The 27,435-nt window shown below is 41.3% G+C and overlaps 1 protein-coding gene across 9 annotated transcripts in view; it reads right to left on the bottom strand.

The window, feature by feature from the left end:
• Positions 1-27,435, bottom strand: part of LOC127456755 (protein furry homolog-like) — a 206,515-nt gene that overhangs the window by 63,807 nt on the left and 115,273 nt on the right. For all 9 annotated transcript variants that reach the window (XM_051725323.1, XM_051725324.1, XM_051725318.1 and 6 more), the window contains 25 exons: positions 26,465-26,597; positions 25,334-25,441; positions 24,726-24,963; positions 22,832-22,996; positions 22,627-22,713; positions 21,760-22,028; positions 13,717-13,930; positions 12,283-12,407; positions 12,066-12,123; positions 11,831-11,922; positions 9,887-10,059; positions 9,538-9,698; positions 9,341-9,451; positions 5,957-6,111; positions 5,746-5,845; positions 5,457-5,625; positions 4,802-5,070; positions 4,297-4,437; positions 3,921-4,089; positions 3,720-3,804; positions 3,441-3,553; positions 2,274-2,424; positions 1,868-1,971; positions 785-967; positions 326-521 (listed from right to left, as the gene is read on the bottom strand). In XM_051725323.1, the coding sequence (XP_051581283.1) occupies positions 326-521; positions 785-967; positions 1,868-1,971; positions 2,274-2,424; positions 3,441-3,553; positions 3,720-3,804; positions 3,921-4,089; positions 4,297-4,437; positions 4,802-5,070; positions 5,457-5,625; positions 5,746-5,845; positions 5,957-6,111; positions 9,341-9,451; positions 9,538-9,698; positions 9,887-10,059; positions 11,831-11,922; positions 12,066-12,123; positions 12,283-12,407; positions 13,717-13,930; positions 21,760-22,028; positions 22,627-22,713; positions 22,832-22,996; positions 24,726-24,963; positions 25,334-25,441; positions 26,465-26,597 (3,769 nt within the window). The remainder of the gene's footprint in view (positions 1-325; positions 522-784; positions 968-1,867; positions 1,972-2,273; positions 2,425-3,440; positions 3,554-3,719; positions 3,805-3,920; positions 4,090-4,296; positions 4,438-4,801; positions 5,071-5,456; positions 5,626-5,745; positions 5,846-5,956; positions 6,112-9,340; positions 9,452-9,537; positions 9,699-9,886; positions 10,060-11,830; positions 11,923-12,065; positions 12,124-12,282; positions 12,408-13,716; positions 13,931-21,759; positions 22,029-22,626; positions 22,714-22,831; positions 22,997-24,725; positions 24,964-25,333; positions 25,442-26,464; positions 26,598-27,435) is intronic.

Here is a 27,435-nt window from a genome sequence, read left to right as displayed (position 1 = left end):
ATGACAATCCCAGTTTTAAAATTCACTGACATTTCCGGGTTTTCCATTACATGTTATTACAGGGTCAATATTCCTGAAGTAACCTAGGGTTCGACAAGGCTTCGAACTAACAACCTTTCAGTTACCAGCTCAAATCTTTTACCATTGGGCTATTCCACCACAATACATCAATTCTTTTCCAGAACCCCTCCAGCAAATACAAATATTTGGAATGAGAATTGATTAAAGGACTGCACATTACTGTGTGCCGTAGTGAGCACATTTAAAATGTAAAAGAAAAGCAGAAAGAAACAATTTGTTGTTCTTTCCTGTAGTAAACCCTCACCTTGAGCTGATGAACTCTATGAGGTTCTTGACCTTCTCATCTTGCTCTGCAGACAGGTCCACCTCACTGAGAAGGGTTTGGGGCAGCAAAGGAAGTGCTGAGCTGCCCAGACTGATGCTAGATGATGTGGAGCTGGAGCTTAGGCCAGAGTCCGTCATTGGAGATGACTGGTGGTCTGGCATCAGCTCAGTGACCCCTAAGAGATAAAGAAACACACTTTTACATTATTCTTAGTTTACAACTAGGGATGCACATATATGTTATTTCAAGACCAATGTCAATGACCGACCGTCATCTTGTTATGACTGTTACTCTAAATGTAACCTTTAGCATTTTAACATTTCTAAGTGGACCAAATAACTAAAATACAATGGCGCTTTCAAAATTGTGGAGTCCTTTTTTGTTGAATTTCCCAGGGGAAAAGACTATCCCTTGACTATCTGATTGTTTTTTATGTACCTGTGAGGTTAAAATCTTGAAGAGCAGGTTTTACTGTCAGAACCCTGGGCTCGTTAAGCTCACGGTTCCGCAGCAGTACAGATGCCAGTGACTGGACGCTGCTGTTGGTTCCCTGTACGACCAGCAGGTGGAGCAGTAAACGCTTGCAGTGCTCATAGACCTCTGGGTGCTGATGATCTAAACCTACACACACAAATACACACAGCATTAGAAGCCATACTGTACAATGAACTTCTTTTTCAACGGTGATGGTTTAGATCAGTGGTTTCCGTTTGAAACGGCTGAATTGCTCCTTAGCGCTTTAAAATAGAAAATTCTCATGAAGAATTCAAATGGGTCGCATAAATTTTGTCGTCTGTGCCATGATATTGAGAGAAGCCCAGTTTAATGAGACGGTCATGTGATCCGCTCTGCGCTATCTTGTCACCGGAGCTCACATATCGAGTGAAGCTGGTTGATGCTGTGGCACGCACCTGCTCCTGCGTGCTTCAGAGATACAGTAGGATAGAGCAGAGCGCGTCTCGCATGTGATTCTCAGTGGATCGTACAACACTCACTTGAAACCAGTCTTTAAGAATCCCGCACTCATCCACGTTCAGGATGAGAAGCATATTTAGCACTTATAAAACGGCAAAAGCAAAATGAATTTGAATATCATAGAATTTGCTTCGGCAGCCCGAAATTTCGCTTTGGCGGCCGCCAAAATATTTTCGATGCAGGAAAAACCCTGTTCTCACAAAAGCAGAGGATTTAACAGTGGATTTAATATTTTAAAATGTGAAACAACAAAACAAACTGTCATGGCAGCCATCTCTCTTCACTGAGATTCTCTGTCCTCTAGAGACTTAACAATCCAGCTGAAATATATCAATAAGTTGCACAATTGACACTCAATTGGATTGGAAGCATGCTTCAAAAGTTTCGCTTATAATAATAATAATAATAATAATACAGCTAGTTTTTTTTTAAATGGACTTCTCCAATCCCACCATCTTCCCGCACCTCCAATACAGTGCCCTCTTGGGAGGCGCGCCTCACACTTTGGGAACCACTGGTTTAGATAGTGTACAGGTGAGTTTTTACCTAAAAAGATGGCATGCAGAAGCAGGTGAAGGTATGCGCTCCATTCCACTTTGACCCCATGGTCTACAATGAGGTCAGTCAGCAAGATCACAGCAATGTTACACCTGTAAAGAGTTCATGAGATGAGCTTCATGCAGCGGTCAAAGATTGAGGAGAACAACAACACCGATCCTCACACGTGGTTTGTTTCAGTGGTCTGAGAGCCGTTCAGAAGAAGTTTGGCTTATACGTGAAGGCCCCCAATGATGTCAGACCACTTGAAAGCACACTGATGTGTGAGTTTAAAGATAAAGTCATTTTTCAATCTGTTCACTTTTTGGTCCACATAAGTGGTCTGAGTTTAGTTTTAAAGAGGACAAAAGTGTGAAGAATTCCTCATTTAAGTCACACTGAGTACGTTTGTCACCTGTGCAGGGAGACTCCAGGTGTGGTGGTCTCAGGCAGGTAATCTAACAGTGGTGACCAGCAGCCACCAGTGGGGGGTAAAGGGAGGGGCTCAGGCCGGTTATGGTCCATAACCTTCAGACGCCAATTAGCGTAAACGGGCATTGAGTCACCTACAGAGAGAAACAACAGGTTCATTTTTGAATGCATGTACTGTAAGAGAAAAACACATGAACTAAACACCACATTATCATGACTTGGGTCGTCATTGCGGAACTGTGTGTTCAAGACTCCATGAAATTGCTTGATGGGTGCAGTTTTCTTTCCAGTGTTGACTTATCTCTTATAGACCCTTTTCACACTTCCAGGTTTGGAACACGGAGTGAACTACAGAAACGTAAATGTATATGTGTCTGTGTAAAGAGTTTACATTCTTTCTTGTATGCTGAGAACTTCTCTGACCCATGACTTAATATTTCTTCAATTATGTATCTTATTTATGTATACATCTGTGTTGGTTTATATGCATTATTACGTTTTTTTTTAATGTATTTTAATTAAAAAAAAAAGATTCCTTCACCTGTACTTCTTGTCTTTATGACTCAGTGATCGTATTCATACATTGTTGGATCTGTGTAATTTTGTACACCTTATTGAACATACTGTATATTGAAACTTCTGTTTTTTAATAAAAAAAAATCCATAGTTTTAGTTTTATGTGTGGACTTTTCAGACAGTCGGTTAACACACCCTATGCAGTATTAGCACGTTTCAGCACAATGTGTGGACTTTTCAGACGACCCCTTATCCACCGTATGGAACATGTATTTCAGTGTTAAATTAACAATCTTGAACAATTTCGCCTTGATGCCATCTGACCAGTTTACGGAACAAATAGTATAATTTGATATAGGATGCATCATTTCATATTTAAATACGGGATGATCCCGTATTTTATGGGACGGGTGGCAGTCAACCTAAAGGTCTAATACATTCTCGTGTCATGAGCAAAGTGTGGATGCGGAAAATCGTGAGTTTATCGGGAGAAATTGTAAATTGCGAATACAGTGGGAGGACGGGTATAAAAACGGGAGAAACCCGGTAAAATCGGGAGTGTTGGCAGATATGGTATTGGTTCATGTAAATGAGGAAGGGATCATCAGTTGGTGTGTGATGTTAATGTACTCACTCTTCTCCTCCTCGTAGGATCCACCTGAGCTGCTACTGTAACGGGATTCCAGTCGATGGTGCTGTCTGTTCAGATTACTATTCAGACCACTGTAGATGTCCAAATGAGTGTAACTGCACACACATACAGAAAGTTTTGGTTTCATTTTTAAATTATAAAAGTGTATGATGGCCACAAAATGTGCTGGAGACCAAGTATGTGAGAGCTTGTGTTTAAGAGGAAAAATACAGTATGTGTGTGTGTGTGTGTGTGTGTATCTACGTATTGTTGAACTCTTACTTGTCCTCCATGTTGGGATCTTTGAGTTTGCTGTCATGGTGTCCATCAGGTCCAGGGACCATAGTGTTACTACTGGATGTTGTTCCTGATAAGAGGCAAACATTTAAAACACACTGACAGTCAGAATGAAAATGTACACATTTCACCTTTACACCTGGTAATGTTGAGAAACATAATCAGAGTGGTTAAAGGTATATATACCTGACGTAACAGAGGGGATCTTGTAAGAGGAAGTGATGCGGTAGTAGGGTGGGTTATCCATGTGAGTAACAGCTGAGCATACAGGGTCTGTCAGCTCCAGCTCATACATTAACTCCTCTAGCAGCTGCATCGTCTTATCCCTGCCCAGATAAACCACTACACGCTTCACCTGCAAAACGTTTGAAAAACAGTACATTAACTACACATTAAGAAACACAGCAGCACAGATTTTTTCCTGCAACAATGAAATAATAATGCAAAGAAAGTTTAAGTAATAGCACCAATGTCAAGTAATATAACTAAAATCTCAATAGCAGTCAATCTGCTCAGGCAATGGGTATCTTTTGTCTGATTGGCTGGGATAGGCATCACTCACATAAGGCAGGAGACTTGGTTCACTGTTCACTCCAGACATGCTGATGAGGAAGTGCAGGATAATCTTGAGATTTTTGGGCCAGCTGTCAGCTAAAGTGGTCCAGACGTTCTCTATCTCTGACCATGCAAACTCATCTCCATACTGCAAAAAAAAGTAATGAAGTCAAGGTTGGATCTTCTTAGTACCATCAGGGATCCCACACATATTGACCTATGAATTTCCATCACTTTTCCCATGGTTCATGATTACTACTATGAGTTAAAATCAATTTTATAGAGCGTCATGGGGGCATTTTTCCATTAGTATGTCAGGCACCTACAGTATGCTTGGAATTAAAGTAAAAGTATAAAGCTAATTTCGTGCTAAAACGAAACAAACAAAAAGAGTGTTTTGCAAACAAACACAATCTGCTTCGCAAAGAAAATCTCGACTCAAAAAAATAAATGGTCATGACCTTAGAAACTCTGTACCACAGTTAATACACAGATTGCATGTATATGTTTACCTTTGCAGTCATGAACATGAGGTTATTCAGAATCATGGTAGTGGCATGTGGAGAGCCCCAGCCCTCTCCTCTCAACCAACGCCGGCTGTTCACCATCATCATCTCTCGCTCATGGGCATCATCCTCTTCCTCTGTGGTTGAAGGCTCCTCCTGACGCCGTGCTGAAGGCTTGAAGTCCACCAGTTCCACATTGTTCATCCAGGGCAGGAGGTAATGCAGCATCACCTGTCGGCCACCAGGGTGCGCTGTCTGGATTCTCTGACTCACCTCTGTAATGAGAAGCTGTCTCATTTAACTCAAACACTGGTGGAAATCTCATCTGAACAGAATGGCTAAGGTGGTATGCAATGCTGAACATAGCATATGTCAGGGTTTCAACTCTTTTTGACCTTGAACAATCCACATTTGCCATTTCCAGTTGTTTGAAGGATTTTTCATTCTGCAGAGATTACACTCAAAAATAGCCATTTCTTGTCTATGAAATATTTTAGAGCCGAGCACAGCAAGGAATATTACAGTATATTCACTATAGGAATTTCCATGGTTTTCCATGTTTTTTAATTTCCAAGACTTTTCCAGACCTGGAAATCACGATTTAAAAAAAAGTCCTGATATTTCCAGGTTTTCTGTTAACCGTTATCTGCTGTATTTGTACCTGAAAAGATGGGCAAAGTGAGTTCAGGGTAAGTCCGTGCCAGTTCTTCACTGAGCTGGTAGTAGGACACAGAGTACAGGTGAGGAAGGGGGGAGGCTGGAGACAAGACCCCATCAGCACGCTGGATCTCCAGTTTATGGGCGTAACGGAACAGTTTTGGCTCCAGCATCTAACATATAGGCATATTTTAGTTAATGAATATCATGTAATTAATTCAATTAATATTTGATATCCATTGACAGCCTCTAATCAAATGTCTGGATATGCGAAACTTAGTTTATTTATTCACCTGCAGTAGCTGCATGGCGACCTCATAGATGTCTCTGGAAGAGTCTGCAGCCTTAAACAGAATAAGATTCAGCAGAACCACAGTGTCAAACTGATAATCCCTGCAAAAGAGAACAAACAGAAGAAATCTATTAATATACATTTAAACCGACAGATTGACATAAATACAAAAAACTTTTTGCCATTAATCACAGGAACGTTGTGGTGCGTACTTGTTGTGAAAGACATTAGCGATGGCTCTGAAGCAGCCTGCAGCGACCCTGCGTGAGCCGGTGTAGCAGCGATCCACAGCCCAGAACATCAGATTGCTCTGATCTGGATTCAGCTCTAACAACAACATCACTGCCTCACAGCCAAGCTGATGCACCTGAGCACACAAACATCCATGCATATCACAGTTAATAAGTCTCACCTCCTCTTTTTTAAATTTCATTGGTAAGGGATTTTGCAGAGATGATAACTAAAGTGGGAAAAAAGAAGCTGGTTTCTGAATAATCTGCCAACAGTTTTAAAATTGTATATATTGAATGTGATAAAAAATAAATACTTAATGCTTATATAGATCTGTATGCCTGTGACGGCGACCCATAGAGACTACAAAATATATGAAAATGTTCAAAATCAACAAAAATCCCAGGTGTAGTTTACGGCGCAAGTGCGCAACCAAAAATAAATAAATAAAAAAGGGAAAAAAATACAATAAATTAGTAGAAAAATTACTATATAGCCTGAAATACACTAGGGACTTCTTTTTTTTAAATGTATGAGCTCACAATCTGCATTCATTTTTACCCATACTGGTACCAGTTAATCTGCAAAAATAAATAAATCTGATAAATTTGTCGACCTCTGTTAGAAATTAGGGCTGTGAATCGATTACTAAAATTTAACCAATTAATCGCACAGTTTTCTTTGATTAATCACGATTAATCATGGCACATCGTACATAAAAAAATAAAATAAAAACATTAAAATATAATAATAAATATATTTACTTTATAAGTTGTTACAAAGGACTTGCAAGAAATTGGTTCTCTTTCATCATCTCGTGTTCGAGATCCACCTATGGGTAGGGCATGCTTACCTGATCTCTGCAGAATCATCCAATTGCACCAAGTCTGGCTAGACAGACAGAAGCGCGTGTCCTATGCCAGGTAAGGCCCGCCCCTTACCTGGGTGCATACAAGCACCTGCAAGCGCTGCTGTTTCTCAGTTGACATTTGCTTCTCGTGACTTCTGTTTTCACTCTCAGCTCAGCTGGATTATTGGACTTTCGTGCTGTGGGAGAGATTCGGTCAGGCAACCGGCATGGACGCACTAGCCCATCCGTGGCCCAAAGTGCTGCTCTACGCATAGCCCCCACCATGAGAAGAGCCTGTCCCTCATTTTGATAGCACCCAGGTGGCCCAAGGCTCCGTGGCTGGCAAAGATAATTCCTCTTTGGCATGCCAAGCCGTGGCCTCTCCCGTTACGTACAGACCTCCTGTCTCAAGTGAACAGGGAGATTTACAACCCTCACCCGGACAGGGTGGCTCTCTGGGCTTGGCCTGTGAGAGGGCAAATTTGAGCACGATGGGGTTCCCCCCACATGTGGTTGCCACTATACAGAATGCTAGGGCCCCCTCCACACGTTCCCTATACGTAATTGGTGAGTGTTCGAAGGGTGGTATGATGGGCGCCGTTCCACATCATATCAGTGTTCAGTCTCTGATATTTTGTGTTTTTTACAAGACCTTATGGATAAGGGCAAGACTTTTTCCACAATTAAGGTCTACCTGGCAGCTATTTCTGCTTGTCATGTTGGGTTTGAAGGCACAGTGGCGGGGCGGCACCCCCTCATACGTAGATGTATGAAGGGTGCCCTCTGTTCACTCCCAGTTACTAGGAGAACTGTTCCTGAGCGAAACCTTTCCATGGTGCTGGAGGCTCCATCTCAACAGCCTTTTGAGCCCCTGGGAAGCATTTCCCTAAAACTGCTGTCTTTTAAGACAGCTTTGCTCCTGGCCTTGGCATCTGCTAAACATGTCAGTGATTTGCATGAACTCTCTGTTCATTCCTCGTGCACTAAATTCTCTCTTAGTGGCGGTTTTGGCGGTTTAAGGTTTTCCTTAGGCCCAACCCGACATTTATGCCTAAATGCTTCACAGCGTTCACCTGTGAGGTAATGAAGCTTTCTGCTTTTCACCCTCCTCCATTCTCCTCTGCGGAGGATCAGAGGCTGAATGCTCTGTGTCCTGTGTGTGCCCTTCGGGTGTACATGGATATGACTAGTACTTTTCGGAAGAGCGATCAGCTCTTCATCTCTTGGGCTCCCCTCACACGGGGAATCCCAGTTCTAAGCAACGTCTCTCACATTGGCTTGTGGAAGCTATTATTTTGGCAGATGAATCCAAGGGAGTGCATCCTCAGAGCTCACCCACGAGGGACAAGGCCGCCTCTTGCACCCAGGTAGGGGCGGGCCTTACCTACGATAGGACACGCACTTCTGTCTGCCTAGCCAGACTTGGTGAAACTGGATGCTTCTGCAGAGGTCAGGTACGGATGCCCTTCCCATAGGTGGATCTCTCCACTCGATGTTTCAGAGAACCGGGGTTGCGAACAGTAACCTACTGTTTGTCATCATTTATTTTTACTGGTAATTACTTAAATATAAACATGTTAAAATGTTACGTTTTTTGAGTATAGAGTTAAATTATAAATTTGTACAGGTCTAAATCTTTGATACAAGTGTAGGTATACGTGCCATAAAATCAGTAGATAGGCTGCAATTAAAATTTTGGCAAAATCTTCTAGTGTTTTTTTTATTGGACTTTTAAAAAAAATATTAGGATCAAATGGGCAGATTCAATTCATTTCAAGCAAAGATAAACTTAAGAGTAAATTGCTGGGTGCCTGGGTAGCTCAGCGAGTATTGACGCCGACTACCACCCCTGGAGTCGCGAGTTCAAATCCAGGGCGTGCTGAGTGACTCCAGCCAGGTCTCCTAAGCAACCAAGATGCATGGAGTAAATTGCCAATGCATTATAAGCACTATTCATACAGATATAAACCAAATTGAATGCTGAAGTTTAATTAGCTGAAGTTTTAAATCTCAAAACTATTATTTTTTCTGGCTGCCGTTCAAATTCTATCGCACGCACGCTGGGTCTCTCTCTCACGGTTTCGCTTTTGACAGCGGTTGTGGGAAGTGAGAGACCAAAAGGCAGCTAACCCGTATCTCTCCCACTGAAGTCTCTATCCTCAGTACTGTAAATCTGCTCCTGTGCTTTTTATGCCCCAGACATGCATCGTGCAAAATGAATAAGCATGCACTGCACCAAACAATCAGTTTCAGTGCTAGGATGTGCAGTCGAGTCGAGCGTGTATGCCAATTTTAGCCAAAGAAAATTGAGAAAAACATTAGTGAAGTTTCAGGGATCTTTTTTTAATTTATTTTTTTATGCGTTAAACAGTCAAATATTAATCACAGATATTAACACGTTGAATTTCCCAGCCCTATTTGAAATATAAAGATCTAGAGTTTGATACTTTCAACCTACTTAATATGTAAAAGTCTCTTCAATCTATTTGTGCATTTGTAAGTAAAGTGTTGTTACCTTGCGGTCTTGAGAGTCTAGGATGTTGTCCAGCCACTTGTACAAATATCCATCAGGAGACAGACCAACGTTATCAGCAACCGGTCCACAACACAGCACTGCAGACATGGCCTATGGAAACACATTACATTCCAAATTCAGACTGTATGATATGTGTGCTTAAGTGAAGTGTGAAAGTGTGCTGTGTGTGCATGTACCTTCAGTGCGCAGTATTGGTATCTGTTGATCTGCATGTTGCGGTCGCTGTATCGGTCAAGTGGTGTGAACATAATGCTGAAGGGTCCAGCCCAGTGACTGAAGAGCATGAACAAACTGTGTCTCAGAGACTGCTGAGGGAAGATACTTCTCCTCTGGTGCACTGGAGAAACACAAACAATCATGAGATCAGCTGTATTAACAAAACTGTGTCCTAATACAGGGTGTTCCAACAGAAACCTATTGGAAATGTTTGCAATTTCGATTAGTACCATTAGTGCTGCAGTAATTACATACTCCAACTTTAATTGAAAAAAAAAATTAAAAAAAATATAAAGGCCTTCCATGTACCTGGTACATTCTGTATGATGTTGGCCACCAAGGCACTGAAGTGACAGCGGAAGTCTTTCAGTGTGTCTGAGTCTTTGTCATTCTCTGCCTCAAGAAGCTGTCGGGTCAGATCCACATACTCCAGTAAAGTGCTGTTCAGAGAGTGAGACTCGCCGTCCAAACCACCACTTGCACTGCACACACAATGCACAAATTGCTTTACTTACAACCGTGAACAATTAAACATTGGTATGTGGGTGCATCTCTGCTCTGTCCACAAAGTTTGGTAACACTTTACAATAAAATAATATTAATCAATATAATAGCATTACTGTATGAAGCAACCATGAACAATATTAACAGGATTTATTAATCTTGGTTAATGTTAATTTTGTATAATTAAGTATGCTAATATTTGTCAGTATATTATGCATTAACTAATGTTAATGTAAGCAACTTACTAAAAGAATAGTATTTACAACTGCGGCCAAAAGTTTGGAATAATGTACAGATTTTGCTCTTATGGAAAGAAATTGTTACTTTTATTCACCAAAGTGGCATTCAACTGATCACAATGTATAGTCAGGACATTAATAATGTGAAAAATTACTATTACAATTTGAAAAAAAAATTCAGAACTTCTTAAATTACTTCAAAGAGTTCTTATAAAAAAATCTTCCTTGTGCAGCAATGACAACTTTGCAGATCCTTGGCATTCTAGCTGTCAGTTTGTCCAGATACTCAGGTGACATTTCACCCCACGCTTCCTGTAGCACTTGCCATAGATGTGGCTGTCTTGTCGGGCACTTCTCACGCACCTTACAGTCTAGCTGATCCCACAAAAGCTCAATGGGGTTAAGATCCATAACACTCTTTTTCAATTATCTGTTGTCCAATGTCTGTGTTTCGTTGCGCACTCTAACCTTTTCTTTTTGTTTTTCTGTTTCAAAAGTGGCTTTTTCTTTGCAATTCTTCCCATAAGGCCTGCACCCCCGAGTCTTCTCTTTACTGTTGTACATGAAACTGGTGTTGAGCGGGTAGAATTCAATGAAGCTGTCAGCTGAGGACATTTGAGGCATCTGTTTCTCAAACTATAGACTCTGATGTACTTATCCTCTTGTTTAGTTGTACATCTTGGCCTTCCACATCTCTTTCTGTCCTTGTTAGAGCCAGTTGTCCTTTGTCTTTAAAGACTTTAGTGTACACCTTTGTATGAAATCTTCATTTTTTAAAAAATTTTTTTGGCAATTTCAAGCATTGTATAGCCTTAATTCCTCAAAACAATGATTGACTGACAAGTTTCTAGAGAAAGCTGTTTCTTTTTTGCCATTTTTGACCTAATATTGACCTTAAGACATGTCAGTCTATTGCATACTGTGGCAACTCAAAAACAAACACAAAGACAATGTTAAGCTTCATTTAACGAACCAAATAGCTTTCAACTGTGTTTGATATAATGGCATGTAATTTTCTAGTATCAAATTAGCAATTTAGCATGATTACTCAAGGATAAGGTGTTGGAGTGATGGCTGCTGGAAATGGGGTCTGTCTAGATTTGATCAAAAATGACTTTTTTCAAACAGTGATGGTGCTGTTTTTTACATCAGTAATGTCCTGACTATACTTTGTGATCAGTTGAATGCCACTTTGGTGAATTAAAGTACCAATTTCCTTCCGAAACAGCAAAATCTGTACATTATTTCAAACTTTTGGCCACCAATGTATGTATAAATGCAAAATGTTATAAAGGTATTGTTCAATGTTATTTCATGTTTACAACTGCGTATACAACCCTATTGTAAAGCGTAACCTCAAAGTTACCTCTCTTCATGAAATGCATCAATATGTTTGGAACAATCTAGAATTTCTTACTCTGTTCCAGTGTAAGTTTTAGCAGCTTGACTTTGACTGTGGGGTTCCTTCAGTGTTTGTTTGAGACGATGAGGTGTCATGTGTGCGACTTACATCTGACTAATGACTCCAGAATCGGCCAGTAGCTCAAAAATCCGGACCAGCTGGACTCGGAGAACGTCACGACGCCGGCGTCGCTTCATGTTCTGCATGAATGAAAAACAAAGACATGATTTATGAAACTGTTAATTTATTACGAATAGATGGGCATAAACATGTGTAACTGTTCAGGTAGGCCACACATTGATCCATAAGTGAAGTGCAACACTGGGGTCAAGAGTCAACTCACCTCTGGCCTTCTCTCGAGCGCCTCTTTGATGATGGGGTTTAACTCCTCCAACAGCTCTCTGTAACATATACCATTGCATTAAAGCTCAATTACACACACATACAGAAACACAAACAAATAAGGATAAATTAAAGTAATCTAAAATGCTCAAATACATCTGCGGAAAAAAACAAGCCTTAAAAGACATTAAAGAATGAAGAGACACACAAAGACACACCTGAAGGCAATGGGGTTGGTCCGGCCAAGACCCAGGACAAGAGATTCAGTAATGTCCATGCTCTCAGAGCGCATCATAGGAACCACATGCTTGAACAAGGAGGAAGGGGACGGAATGCTAATAATCTACACAAACAAACACACACATAGATACATTCATACAAACTTGTTTATTTCACAGAAAAATTCTTTATCAAGTCAAATCATTCAAAATGTCATGTCCCAAATCTGGCAATGGACAAATATTTAACATAGTCAGCACTCTAAGATGTAAAAGACCCCATGAATTCACACAGTGATTGGAGTTTTCTTTCCTGTGGTGACATGTTTCTAATAGAAACAGGAAGTTTGGGTGGGACATTTCAAAGGCCTTTTTTTTTATTTTTTTTTTATAGCCAATAGACTTTAGTTAAGTCACAGGCATGAAACTTGATTTGATCCTTGTTAGTAAGTTGCAGGTAGTATTAGGGGAGACACATGCTCATCCTAAAGAGCATTTGATTGGACACAAATCTGCGTAAAGCAAGACGAGTCATCAATGTTTTTGGTTCAATTTCCCGGAAGAGAAAGACCAAATTTTAAATACATATATCTACTTAAAAAGAGTTTTGTGAATGGTTAGGAGTACAATAGCATATAGATGCTAACAGATATGGACTAAAATCTCCAGTATTTATTTAATTGGGTCTTTCAAAAACATAATTTAAAAGGTATAGTTCACCCAAAAATTAAAATGATCTTATCGTTACTCACCCTCATGCCATCTCAGATGTGTATGACTTTCTTTTTCTGCTGAATGCAAACAAAGACATTTAGAAAAATATATCAGCTCTGTAGGTCCACACAATGCAAATGAATGGTGGCCAGAACTTTGAAGGTCCAAAAAGCATATAAAGGCAGGATAAAAGTAATACATAAGACTCGATATGATAAGTCTGGGTGAGAAACAGATAAATATTTTAGTCCTTTTTTACTATAAATCTCCACATTCCCTTTCACATTCTTCTTTTGTTTTTGGCAATTCTCATTCTTCATGCAAATCGCCACCTACTAGGCAGAGAGTACAAAAGGACTTACATATTGAAGTCCTGTTTCTCACCCACACCTATCATATCACTTCTGAAGATATGGATTTAACCACTAGAGTATGGATTACTTTTATGCTGCCTTTATGTGCTTTTTTTGAGCTTCAAACTTCTGGCCACCATTTACTTGCACTGAATGGACCAACAGAGCTCAGATATTCTTCTAAAAATATTAGCTTGTGTTCAGCAGAGTAAAGTACCGGTAAGTCATATACATCTGGGACGGCATGAGGGTGAGTAAATGATAAGATAATTTTTATTTTTGGGTGAACTATTTCTTTAATGATACAAATGACAGCATTTGACATTAGATGGTAGGGTGTTATGACAATAGGGTGATGACCTCTTACCTTTGAGTCATAACTGTATATGCTGTCTGGAGTGGATGCCAGCGTATCAGGCGGGGAGCAGCGGACAGAGCCAGAGGCCGAAGAGGAAGAGGATGAGGAAGATGAGGAAGAGGTGACAGAACTGCAGCAGAGGATCAGGTAGTTTCTCCAAAGCCCCACGTATGAGTCACTGCTGCTGCTCATGCTGTTCACCTTCTTAGCATTGATTGGACTGCTGCAAGTTCAAAGGTAGCACAGGAAACTTAAAGTACATAATGAAGGTACACCACATAATCTGGCATGCAAAAATACAAAACCGAACATATAAACTAAATCCAGTTTACATTTCTGTGTATAAGTATTTCCTATTAAAACATGATTCTTTTTTAAACTAGCCAATAGCCTTAAGTTCTCTTTCTAACATTCGTTCGGTTTCTCACAATGGGAATTTGATTCAGGCATATCCGACACTGGAAGCAATGACACCACGTCTGTCAGCTGACAGACCAATCACAGCAGTGATAAGGGAAACCCAACTCCCTATATAAGACACCGCCACAGGTCTCTTCTTCATTCTCGTTCTCTTCTCTGTGAAGATTACTGGAAGCTATCCTCAGCAGGACTCACAAGGAGTGGTTCCTAAACAATTAGTTAGACGAGCCGTTCAGGTACGTTGCAGAGCGTGATTTTTTCTTTTGCGAATATATTCACTGTCGGAGTGGGCGTAAACCAGCGCGTCAAGATGGGTTCGGTAGAGTTAAAAGCGGTTATAGCTTCTACACTCTCCTGCACGTCATTGTGGTGTGGCATATCGGCTGGTCTTATCACATTAAGGAGAAATCTGCAGAATAACACAGAATTGAGTGGCACGTTGTGGTGAACTGGCTCTGTGTTCTTGAGCTCAGGATTCTGTAATGGCGACTGTGAGCTCATCGAGCGGTGGGGCAAAGGGAAAGGATCCCTCCTGTCCATGTGAATCTATGATTTCACCCTAGGATTCCTACCCACTCTGTATCGTCTGTCTTGGGGTCAGATATGCGCAGGCTGCACTCGCTAATCCAGAGTGCTACCCGCGCTGTTCCCGGTTCATATGGTGAGTTTTGGAAAGGAGGGTGTGGGTCGCGGCATCAAATAATGTGGATCCCTGTTTATCCTCAGCCGCTAGCTGAGAAAGACCCCCCACCCCAGCCACAGGAACAGCGCAGCTGGGGTGATTTATTGGAGGAAGTTTCTACCGATCTGCCTCCCCTCTTTGAATCTGCCTCTTTGGCGGGGGACAGGAAAGAAGAGGAAGAGGATTATAATGATGATCGCCTTTTGGAGGACGATGGCAAGGAGGATGAGGATGATGCTATTCTCCCTGCTCATTCTCGGCCAGCCAGCGCAATGGATGCTTTCCCCTCTTGTCCAGGGAGAGCTGGACATGATTGAAATGTGTAGACGTGCGGCAGCCAAACTCTCCATTGACTGGCCGTCACAGCAGGCAGGTCAGGGTGCAGAGACTGACCTGTATGAAGGTAAATGGCTGCCGTCTTGTGCTGCCCTGGTAAAACAATTGATTCCTGCCGTCCCAGCGTGCGTCACAGAGATGCAACATTTTGTGACAAGCAGTTCTCACAGAGTGCTCACAGAGTTTTATGACAAGCAGTTCTCACAGAGTGCTCACAGAGTGCCTGTTAAAAATTTCTCTAGGCTGGATGTGTACAGGACGGATGATCTAGGGATGTCCAGCGCCCCTCCGGTCGAGGCATAGGTGGCAATTCACCTCCACCTCAATCATTGGGCGGCCTTTTCGTCAGCTCCCCCATCACTGCCGGGATGGATGGAGAGATTGTCAGCCTTCATTTATCAGAAGACCTACCGATCTTCAGCCTTAGCAGTAAGGGCTCTTAATGCCACCTCGCTCCTCACAGCGTATCAGGCAGAGCTGATATAGGAGATGGGGCAGAAAATTTATGCCGGGGCGCCAGACGCAGCATTGTGGGAGTAGATCTGAGTCATTGCGGATTTCAACCTGCGCATGTCAAGAGGAGACACCAGAGCTGCGGCCACAGCATGGGTCTCGACATCACGGCCGAACGGGCTCTTTGGTTGGTTTTGTTGGGTTTGCCTGAAAGAGAGAGAAGACTGACTTCCTGGATGCCCCGGTGGAACCGAAAGCCCTTTTCAGGGCTACAATTTCTACGATGCGACAACAATGCGATTCAAGGAAGAAAGATGGGGAGGCGCTTGAAAATTGCCTTCCCCGAAAAGTCTCGAGCTCCACAGCCATCACGTTCTGGGTTCCCAACGCATTATAGAGGTGGGCAATCTGGATTCAGGACCCGGTAAAGCTCCCGAATAATGTCCAATTTAGAGCTACAATCCCCAGCTCTGCTCACGCAGAAAGTTGGTGCGCAGTCCACCCCTGGGTTTTGTCTACAATAGAAAGGGGTTATCGCCTGCAATTCGCTGTAAAACCATCTCTCTTCAACCAGGTGTTATTGTCAACAGCAGAAGGGGAGTCAGCTCAGATTTTGGAGGAAGAAATAGCCAATTTGCTGAGCAAAAGAGCTATAAGGGTGGTGCCGGCGGAGGACAGCCGTCAGGGTTTTTACTCCAGGTATTTCGTCATCCACAAGAGAGGGGGAGGATTCTCTCATTCTGGATTTGCGGAACCTCAACTAACACCTCAGAAGGTACAAATTAAAAATGCTCACGCTCAAAACACTCAATCTGTTCATCCCAGAGACGGGTTCACATCAGTCAATCTGAAAGATACATATTTTCACATTGGCATTAATCCGTCACTTATCAGGGAGTAGCCTACGAATTTTTGATGGCACCTATCTGACTGTCATTGGCACCGAGTGTTCAGCAAGTATGTGGAAGCAGCGCTAACGGCGCTGAGATTAATGGGTCTCAGAGTCAGTGTTGTAGTCAAGACCACCTAAACCGAGACCAAGTCAAGACCAAGACCAGAGTGAACAAGGCAGGGCGAGACCGAGTCAAGACCAAGACCAGACCAGTGCGAGTCCCACACTGCATGACACACAATAAAATGTGGAACACGCAAACCATAGGCACTCCTCAAATTGATCTGAAAGATCCACATTCCCATAAAAACACCCACAGAAAACAAATATTTTATTGCCGTGTGTGTGTGTGTGTGTATGTGTATCAGTGTACCATGAGAAATGTCTTGATAAAATAATCAAAAGGCATTGCAGAGGTGAATTTTATGTGTGAATTTTCCTTTGTTTTCAATGAGCAAACAAATTCAAGCAAACACTAAGGAGCTGAAATCAACTTAACCATCTTTATTCAGCACTCTTTTTCCAAGTTTTACAATCCACCTAAAACAATAAAAATTTTGTGCAAGTATCGCATCAGGTTTTCTGGATGACTCTTCCCCTAGAAACCATCAAGTACAGAATATATCAAACAATTATTCAATACTTAAGTCTTCACTTTTCTCTGTCTTTTCTTAAACAATATAGTACGTTTTTTGTTGTTTTTGAACCAACAACAAGCCTTGTATAAATGTGTGCAATTTGCTAACCACATAGCTAAATCTAGAAAATAGAACAAAGAATGCCATACATAAACGCAAAGCAGCCTATTTAAAATGTAAATTTTTCATATAAGTGGAGGCCCATTACTCAGTCTCCACTCTCTGCTGTCACATCTCTAGCTCACTCACCCAAGTGAGGGAGCATTACCGCGGCGTGTAGCGTTTATGTCGGAGCTGACATTAGCTAACGTTGATGTAATGTAACTTTATATACATTAGCTACATAGCTTTATTTGGCCTGTCTCGACATTGTTTGTCACAAGCAAAAATGTAACTTGGGAACACCAATTTGTCACTACATGCCCTGTCCCCTCGATATCTCACAAAGTTAACACGGCATTAGCTACATCCCTCAATATATGTTAACTAAATTGGGTAGCTTGCTCACCTAGCTAGGTGGCAAATAACTGGCAAGCAACTGAAACTAACACCCTAAAAAACAGTAAATACATAGGTAGCCAGTATGTATAGCTAATACTCGTTAAATCATGTAAATGTAGGAACTTTGACTCATCGATATTATTTAATAAAAGTGAATGTTTATCACTTATTTTGTACATCTTCCTGGGTGCCGACAAGATTGTGTGATGTCACGCACCTGCATCTCGGCGAAATCAGAGTTTAAAATTTTCGCATGACTTCCAAGTTGTAATTACGACTTCAAGTGTCATTCCATTGCACTTTTCCCAGAAGGGAGTTAGAAAATCCGACTTTCCGAGTTGAATGGAATGCAGCAAGAGGCAGATTGCTAACGTTAGCTAGCTAGCTTTGCTAGCATCACTTACACTTAGCTTACCTTTCTTTATGTTTCCTTTCTAAGTGCCGATAAAAGTTTAACGTGGTCCCAGCCATCTCGGTGAGCATTGCATTGCAGAATTTTTCAGAAAGTTTTCTTTTGGACGCTTTTTAGTAGATGAACTCTTTGTGGTTTAGGTCAGTGTTTCCCAAACTTTTTTCTGCCATGGCACAATTTTTAGAATTAAGAAAAATCCCATGGCACACTACTATCCCACATAACCATCGTCGATAGTTTCCCTTTTCAAGAACTTGTCCATGTTTTCTGTCTGTCTTGGTAGCGTGAACTCGTAATGTTTGAAATTCGGCTATGCAAGTAACACAAGTAACATAGATACGCTGTTTAATGAGGTCACAGATGCCAAGAGCGCTAATTGGATAATGAAAAACCAACAAATTTGTGTCTTTTCCAATTTGTAGATTTGTTCTTGCAAATTAATTATTGCAACGGCACAGCAAATAAATATATTATTTTGTATTTATTTACTGTATTTTAGGGAAATAATGTCGCACCTGACTATAAGTTGCACAGGGTCAAAGTCGCGTTGTTGATAAAGAGAAAAAAACACAAGTCGCACTGACAGAGGCTGGATCCAGCAGGCACTAGGACCCGAGAGCAGCTGCCCGGCCTCCATTCACTGATTCAGATGTCAAACGCGCTCCGTGAAGATTACAATACCTAAGAATCTATACATCGAATCACTGTGTTTTTGGACTTAAAGCAGGAGAATTTGCTTTTAGTAATCGTATGCAACAGTTTCTCATATTCTTTTTATGTTTCATGAGAGAAACGTGACAATTAAGCCACATCTGTTCATAACATCTGTAACTCTATGCTGTGCACAAGTAAACAGCTTTTAGTCTTTGATTAAAACAATACACCTGTTGTATTCTATTCATTCATTCGGTTCAGTGACTGAATGTTTTTACTACAAGTGTGATGATGAAGCATAATTTTGTTGGCATGTGAGGAGTTGCGTTTGACAGCAGACTAGAGTTTGTTAGAACAATAATGTTATGATGGACAAAATATTTAAACTGGTTGCATAAAATACTTTGTAATGGAAAATATACTGAATCGGCAACTTTAAAACTCTTCTACCGTCTCTATGCCTTCACTAAAATACCGGAAAACAACTAATATTTTTCCACCTGACAATCATTCATGGCACACTAGTGGGCACAGTGATTGGGAAACACTGGTAGCCAGATTGTATTACAGAAGATGTGGCTGACATCTCTCAGACAGCCACAGTTTCTTCTCCTGTCTCCCGCATTTACTTGGAGTGCGTGTGAAGGGGGCGGGGAGGGGTGACAGCCTTTAACAGTAACACAAATTTCAAATTAGAAATGAGTCAAGTTATTGCTCGCATTTGAAGCAGGAAGTTTTACATCCAATCACAGTAATGATGTTTACAAATAAATCAGACAATGCACAGGCAATTCAGTGATATCCCCGCAGTTGTGGTCTTGACCAGTTTTGAAATAAAATCTAGAGTCCTCTTTGTCTGAGACCGAGACAAGACCGAGTAAAAATGCGGTCAATTCCGATATGAGGCCAACCGTGACGTCAGAGGGGGGAATCCCTTTGGGGGCGGTTTCTCTGAGGAAAGTGGTGACGACAGACACTTCACTCACAGATTGGGGCATGGTGTGCTAAGGCAGAATAGTGAATGGGGTTTGGCCCGCGTCACTACGCAACGCATACATAAACTTTACTGACAGTGTTTCTAGCATTGAAGCACTTTGTAAAGTTCCTGTCAGATCGGACAACATGACAACAGTGGCATACATAAACAGACAAGGGGGCACGCATTCACAGCGACTTCACAGCTTGGCACAAAAGCTGATTTTGTGGAGTGGTGCGCGCTTTCATTGTGGGCAACGCATGTTCCAGGAGTGATGAATATGGGGGCGGATCTCCCGTCCAAGGGAAATCCTCTGTACGAACAGTGGAAGCTTTACACTCAGGTGCTGAGTCAGCTGTGGGAGAGATACGGGCGAGCTGCTGTAGATGTCTGCGCATCACACGAAAACGCTCATTGCCCTCTGTTCTTCTCTCTGGTGAGAGATGGTGCATCTATGGGTGTGAATGCTCTAACGCATCCGTGGCCATACGTGCTACTTTACACGTTTCCCCCACTGAGTTTAATCCTTCCAACTCTAAGAAGTGTTAGAGGTTTATGAGGGGCACTCGGCATTTGAACAGGGTGCCAAAACCCCTAGTTCTGTCATGGGATCTGTCCATGCTTCTGAACGTGCTTTCTCAGCCTCCTTTTGAGCCAGTTAAAAGTATGGAATTAAAGCTCCTTTCACTAAAGGCAGCTTTCTTACTGGCTCTGACGACCACGAAACGAGTTAGTGAACTCCATGCTTTGTCGGTACATCACTCTTGTATGCGCTTTGCGGTGGATTTGTCGAAAGTGTCTCTTAAAACGAATCCAGCCTTTGTGCCTAAGGTGAGCGACTCCGCACTCAGTTGTAAGCCGGTAGACTTGCTGGCTTTTCACCCACAGCCGTTTCCCTCATCGGAGGACGAACGGCTTAATTGTCTGTGTCTAGTTCATACTCTACATTTGTACGTGGAGAGAACTAAGGCATTGAGGAAAAGTAATAATTTCTTGGGCTGATTCTCATAAAGGCAGACCCATATCACGACAGCACCTGTCGCATTGGGTAGTGGAAGCTATAATATTAAGTTATAATAGTCGGGGGTTGCAACCTCCCGAGGGCTTGAGAGCTAATTCTACCAGAAGCATGGCTACCTCGTGGGTGCTGTTTAAGGCATTTCAGTCCAGGACATTTGTGAGGCTGCAAACTGGGCGTCGCCTCACACTTTTGTCCAATTCTACTGACTGGATGTTACAGAGCCTTCATTGGCTCATTCAGTCCTTGGTGTGGGTAGTCAATCTGCCGATGTGTAAAAATATACACACACAAATCAACAATAACACAGTGAAGCACAAGTGTGTTATTTTGTTCTCCCCCCCCCCATCCATTCTTTGCAAATTGATTAGGTGGGTGTACGTTGGACATTAGAAGTTGGTTGATGTCTGCTTCGGACAGCATATCTGCAATACGGGAATTGGCTATATCCCATAGTGAGATACCGAACGAATTTTAAAAGAGAACTTTAGGTTACTCATGCTAACCCTGGTTCTCTGATAACAGGAGTGAGGTATCTCACCACACTTCCTTCCTTGCAGTTGCACGGAGAAGAAATATGCGGAGAATGAAGAGACCTGTGGCGGTGTCTTATACAGAGAGGTGATTGGTCTGTCAGCTGACAGACGTGGTGTCATTGCTTCCAGTGTCGGATATGCCTGAGAAAAATTCCCATAGTGAGATACCTCACTCCTTATATCAGAGAACCGGGGTTAACCTAAAGTTATAGTCACAGCCTTGAAAATTATTTGCCACTTGCTATTGCTAGTCAGAAGTAGATGGTATTAGGGGATAGGACATTCTAATTCTAGAGACCATTTTATTGGACAAAATGAGTTGTTGCAAGATAAGTCATCAATATTTTTGGGCCACTTTCCCAGAAGAGAAAGAGAGTAAATTTTTAATGCAATTTTTCAACTTTGTCAACTAGCAGACAGATGGCCTCAAAGCTTACGGAAATGGACTAAAAGCTAGCAATCTCCAAATATTTTATTTAATTTTTTTTTTACTTTGCCAAATTCAAACCAATTCATTGGAATTTGAAAACATACTTTATGTCGACTTGTGGGGAGAGCAGCTGCAGACGGGTGGAGGCAAAGACCCAGGCGTAGCTCAATGCAGTGGGACAGTGCTTGGGCAGGTTCTCTAGCCGCAGGTAACTGGACAGGCTGATGACCCAGGGATCCTGACCTTGTGTTACATGGGCAAACACCCAGATGTGGGAGGGGCTTACCACATCAAACTGGTGGCTAATGGGAGAGGAGCTCCACTCTGCCAGAGTCTGAAGGTCTATTCCACTCGGACAGTACATCAGATTTGTCTATAGGAAAGAGGGAGAAAAATAATAACACTGATTACTAACAAGGAAATTGAGACTAAATAGTTTTTTATTGGTGTTGGACAGAAAGTTTCTAAGCATTCCCTGTTGAAATGATCATCTTAGACCAGCATAAAAATTCCATGCTGGTTTATGCTGGTAAGTGCTGGTCTAGTTGGTGGAGCACTATTTTAGACCACTGTTTTAATGCTCACTAGCAAAACATCAGCTATTGATAATTTTTTTTTTTTCCCAGTAATTATTATCAGTGAATAAAAACTGAAATTTTAGTCTCTTCTCAGACAAAGCTATCATATGGCTTTAGAAGACTTAAAATATAGCACACAAAACATATGGACCACTTTTATGATACTTCTATGGTGCTTTTCTATCATACTGGAGCTTAGCAGAAACAGTCCCCATTCACTTTTATTATAAGGAAAAGAGCAGACAGGATATTCTTCAAAAATTATACTTTTTGTGTTCCATAGAAAAGAGAAAATCATACATGTTTGGAACAATATGAGGGTAAGTACATAATGACACAATTTGCATTTTTGGGTGAACTATTCCTGTTAAAACTGGTGGGGATTAGCCTCACCTGATCAGCCCCAGTAAGGTGAATAAAGCTCTCGAGGACTGAAGCACTCAATCTGTCCATCACATCTATAGCCAACTCCTCATCTCCCTGAGAGAGAGAGAGAGAGAGAGAGAGAGAGAGAGAGAGTAAATCAACAGAAACCATTGAATATGAAGAAGGTCACATTATGTAGGTGAACAAGGGGTTAATCTGAGGTTCTGGTTACCTTAGCGATGCCAAGGGCCATGTGCAGTGACCGGACCTCTTTGAGGACATTGACAGCAAGTCTACGTGTTGCAGGTCGACAGCTGCACAGCACGACCAGAGCCAGACCCTCTACCACATGCAGAACCGTCCAGAGTGGAGATCGCTCCAGAGGGAGAGAGGGACCCTGCCAGAAGAAAAATAAAATAAAATATGTATACACCGATCAGCCACAACATTAAAACCACCTGACTAATATTGTGTAGGTCCCCCTCGTGCCACCAAAACAGTGCCAACCCGCATCTCAGAATAGCATTCTGAGATGATATTCTTCTCACCACAATTGTACAGAGCGGTTCTCTGAGTTACCGTAGACTTTGTCAGTTCAATCCAGTCTGGCCATTCTGTTGACCTCTCTCAACAACAAGGCATTTCCGTCCACAGATCTGCTGCTCACTGGATGTTTTTTGTTGTTGTTTTTGGCACCATTCGGAGTAAATTCTAGAGACTGTTGTGCGTGAAAATCCCAGGAGATCAGCAATTATAGAAATACTCAAACCAGCCCATCCCATCTGGCACCAACAATCATGCCAAATCACTGAGATCACATTTTTTCCCCATTCTGATGGTTGATGCGAACATTAACTGAAGTTTCTGACCCGTATCTGCATGATTTTATGCACTGCAGCCACACGATTGGCTGATTAGATAATCGCATGAATGATTGTTGGTGTCAGACGGGCTGGTTTGAGTATTTCTGTAACTGCTGATCTCCTGGGATTTTCATGCACAGCAGTCTCTAGAATTTACTCAGAATGGTGCCAAAAACAAAAAAACATCAAGTGAGCGCAGTTCTGTGGATGGAAATGCAGAGAATGGCCAAATTGGTTTGAACTGACAAAGTCTAAGGTAACTCAGATAACCGCTCTGTACAATTGTGGTGAGAAGAATATCAACTCAGAATTCTATTCTGAGATGCGGGATGGTGCTGTTTTGGTGGCACAAGGGAGACCGACACAATATTAGGCAGGTGGTTTGATACTTGTGTAATGTTGTGGCTGATCCATGTATATATGTTCTAATGAACTGTAAAAGACAGGCCTAATATAAGACGGAAATAAATCATTTGCAAAGTACACTACCAGTCAAAAGTTTGGATGCACTTGACTGAATATATGTTTCTCGTGATCTTAAAGCGATAGCTCAACCAAAAATGAAAATGTTATTATCATTTCCTCACCCTCATGTTGTGCCAGACCTGTATGACTTTCTTTGTTCATAGAACACAAAAAGAAAATGTTAAGCAGAATGTAAGCCTCAGTCACAATTTGCTTTCTTTGAATGGAAAAAAGGTGCAATAAAGGTGAATGGTGACTGAGGCTGTCAGTCTCTAACATTTTGCCTAGGATCTCCTTTTGTGTGTCTGTGGAAGATAGAAAGTCATACAGGTTTGTAACAACATGAGAATGAGTAAATGATAACAGAATTTTAAAACCTTTAAAAACCTATAAAGATTTATGATTAAAGGCCTTGAAATAGTTAATATAAATTGTTCCTACATGCTATGAATCTCTTTACAAAACTTAATTTGTAACTATTAATTTAAAATTATTTAAATGCATGAGTTGGACCAGACACTGTAGAAAAAGAAGGCAACATGTGTTTCTTTGATACTGTTAAAAAGCTACTTGGAAGAAGCTAAAATATAATATAGTTTTGATATGTTTAACACTTTTTGGTCACTAAATTCCCATACTTCCATTTGTGTTATTTTATAGCTTTGATGAGTTTACCATTATTCTAAAGTGTGAAAAATAGCAATGATAAAGATTTTGTAGGTATGTCCTAACCTTTGACTGGTAGTGTACTTAACAGTCCCCTGATACACACACACACACACACACACACACACACACCTGTGAATCATGGCTGCGGTTGTTGCTCTGCACTGCCTGTCTCCACTGTATGATAAGCTGCAGTAGCATCTTGACAGCATTGTCCAGTAGAGTTGGGTGAACATCAGTCACCTCCCTCACAATGAAATACACAAAGCCAGACAATACATCCTCTCTCCAGTCTGGGAAATCCACCATTAGAGCCTGCAGAGTGGTGAACGCCAGCCCACGCAGCTCCTCATCCATATGGATGGTCAGTCTGGAAGGATGAGAGAAAGAGGGAGAGTCTTTGTATATAAATGAAATAAATAAACACTATTTAAGATCATCATCATAACAGCATCTGTCATGCATCACTAATAACCACAGAGAGGCCAACCGAGCATCACAGTGATATAAGAGTCAAAAATACATGTCATTATGACTTCAAAAGTAAGTCTGACACAGATTGTGGTTATTACAAAGGAAGTTTGGAAATAAGTATGTTATACTAGTTTAGTCTAGTTCTCTGCTGAACTGTGAATGATTAATAAGTATAGATGTAATCATCCTTTACAAGCAACAGGACTAGTGAATTTGAGGTTGAAAATTGATGGATGAGGGTTGCCGTGAGGGTCAGAAGTCATTACTTGGCCAGCAGCTCGATGAGATCCTGTCTGCTCATGCCATCTGGGATCAGTCTGGGAACGGCAGCTACACATGTCCGGAACAGATCGATCTTCGGTTTACGCTCCCCACTAAAGTAGCACAAACATATACATATTAAACTTATAATGCACACAAGATGAAAGCAATGTAGGCAAAAAAATAATAATTTAAAAGTGTAAACATTGTGGTTCTGTGGCACTATCAAAACATTCCTGTTGGTTTTAGCATCCCATCCATCTCGACAAAGCTATGTTATCTGGATTTCCATCCAAGTAGTTTTATGTGCATTTTGAAATTGCGCATAAGAAATGGAATGGAATGGAAACACTCGATATGGGAATAAACTCTCAAATTCAAAATGAATGCGCTAAGAGTTCTAGAGTTTCACATCAGTTCAAATGCACATTAAAGTGATGGAAACAGTTTATTTGCAAAACGATGACGTGTTTTGTCCATTCGTGCACGTGTTATAATTGGCAATAGCTTGATGTGACTAGCCCAACGAAATTGGTACAAAATTATTCAAACATATCCCTTTACATAGTACATACAGAAATGTTTAACCCACAGCTGATCTTTAAAGTGTCTTCACAATCCGCCACAGTCAGTGGGCGCTCCCTGATATGTGGAGGCTGGCGGCGTGTGGGCATCACATCCATTTCAGCCCTCATTATATCAGATATTACACTCATACTGTGGCGTCTCCTGGCAGCAATTAATAAAGCAAGGTACACTTGCTCCAATCCTGCAAATAAAACTCTCTCTGAAAAAAGGGCAGCTGCTCCATCATGACAAGGCAGCACCCTCAAGATAATGCCCATGATGTAATGGATGGAAACACGCAACGATTCTAATTTTCTTTAGTCAATTTTTTTATAATGTGCTTAATTTAGAAACATTTTGATGCAAACCCAGCTAATGGCTAAAGTGCCGTGAGTTTGGGGGCAGGACTATACATTTCTCCAACCAATATCAGATGGAGTGAAACCGGTAAAACAAGTCATTATTTTTGCAATTCCATTTGGTTATGCAACTGCCGCAGAAATTACACACTTCAGCTGTAAATATTCACTTAAATCTTATGTACGTCAACAAATGTTCATCAAACTCACGTGATCATGTCCTCTGGCTCTTTATTGGACATCTGAACATTGGTCATGCTCATGGATCGTCCTACCTCTTTATCCAAGTGCCTGAGGATGTTATCCAGGGCCTTCCTGACCTGAGGGTAATACAGAGACATACCTGCACACACACACCACAAACAGAACAGCTTAGTTCACACGAGAAATAGAAACTTGCATGAAAAAAGTTACAACGGTCTTCAAACAGAGGCATTTCCTCAACAATTGAACAATGAGTCCAGATAAAAACACCACTATCTAAACTTATAGGCAGGCATGCAATGCGTTTCAATTGAAAAGCAAAACAAGCTATCAAAAAACTTTCCACAGAGAATTACTGTGAAAAGCACAAATATTCTGGAGGAGATCTGACAATGCCAGAAGACCACAGATGTCCACACAGATAACAAATGAACAGCAGTGAATGGACCACAATGACATTCCCAAATTATTTCAAACTCTTCAACTTAAAGTTAAATGCACAAAACTTTAAAGGTACTGATTGGGCAGCCAAAGTTTCATTTATGCTAAAAGCTCAAAGAGGTGGTTTGCTGAATGTTTTGACAGTGATCCTAAAACTGCCGGAAACTGAACTTTTGATAGGAAGTTTGGATTTAATGCACTTAAATGCACAGAGAGCTATAGGATGCTCCCTTGCTCCCTATTTAGTGAATGACTTAACCTCCAGTGTGCTGTCTGCCTGCACTGGTCTCAGAACAGTTCGAAATACACCTTATTTTCATCCTAACTCCATATAAAGCCTCTGAAAGCAACTTTTTTCAGCTTATGGATGAACCCATTGATTCTCAATGTGAAAATGCCCAGTAAATACAGGATTTCTAATGAAAACCTTGTGCTGTTGTACTCTATAGTGGTCATTGTGTTTAGCAGTTTGGCGTTTTGCAATAAATTGCTAAAATAAAAAAAATTGCATATTTCGGATGAAACTAGAGACTCTA

This window comes from Myxocyprinus asiaticus, chromosome 19, assembly GCF_019703515.2.
Source record: "Myxocyprinus asiaticus isolate MX2 ecotype Aquarium Trade chromosome 19, UBuf_Myxa_2, whole genome shotgun sequence".
Taxonomy (NCBI): domain Eukaryota; kingdom Metazoa; phylum Chordata; class Actinopteri; order Cypriniformes; family Catostomidae; genus Myxocyprinus; species Myxocyprinus asiaticus.
Note: the sequence above shows the minus strand (reverse complement) of the source record. Positions and strands in the feature narration are given on the sequence as shown.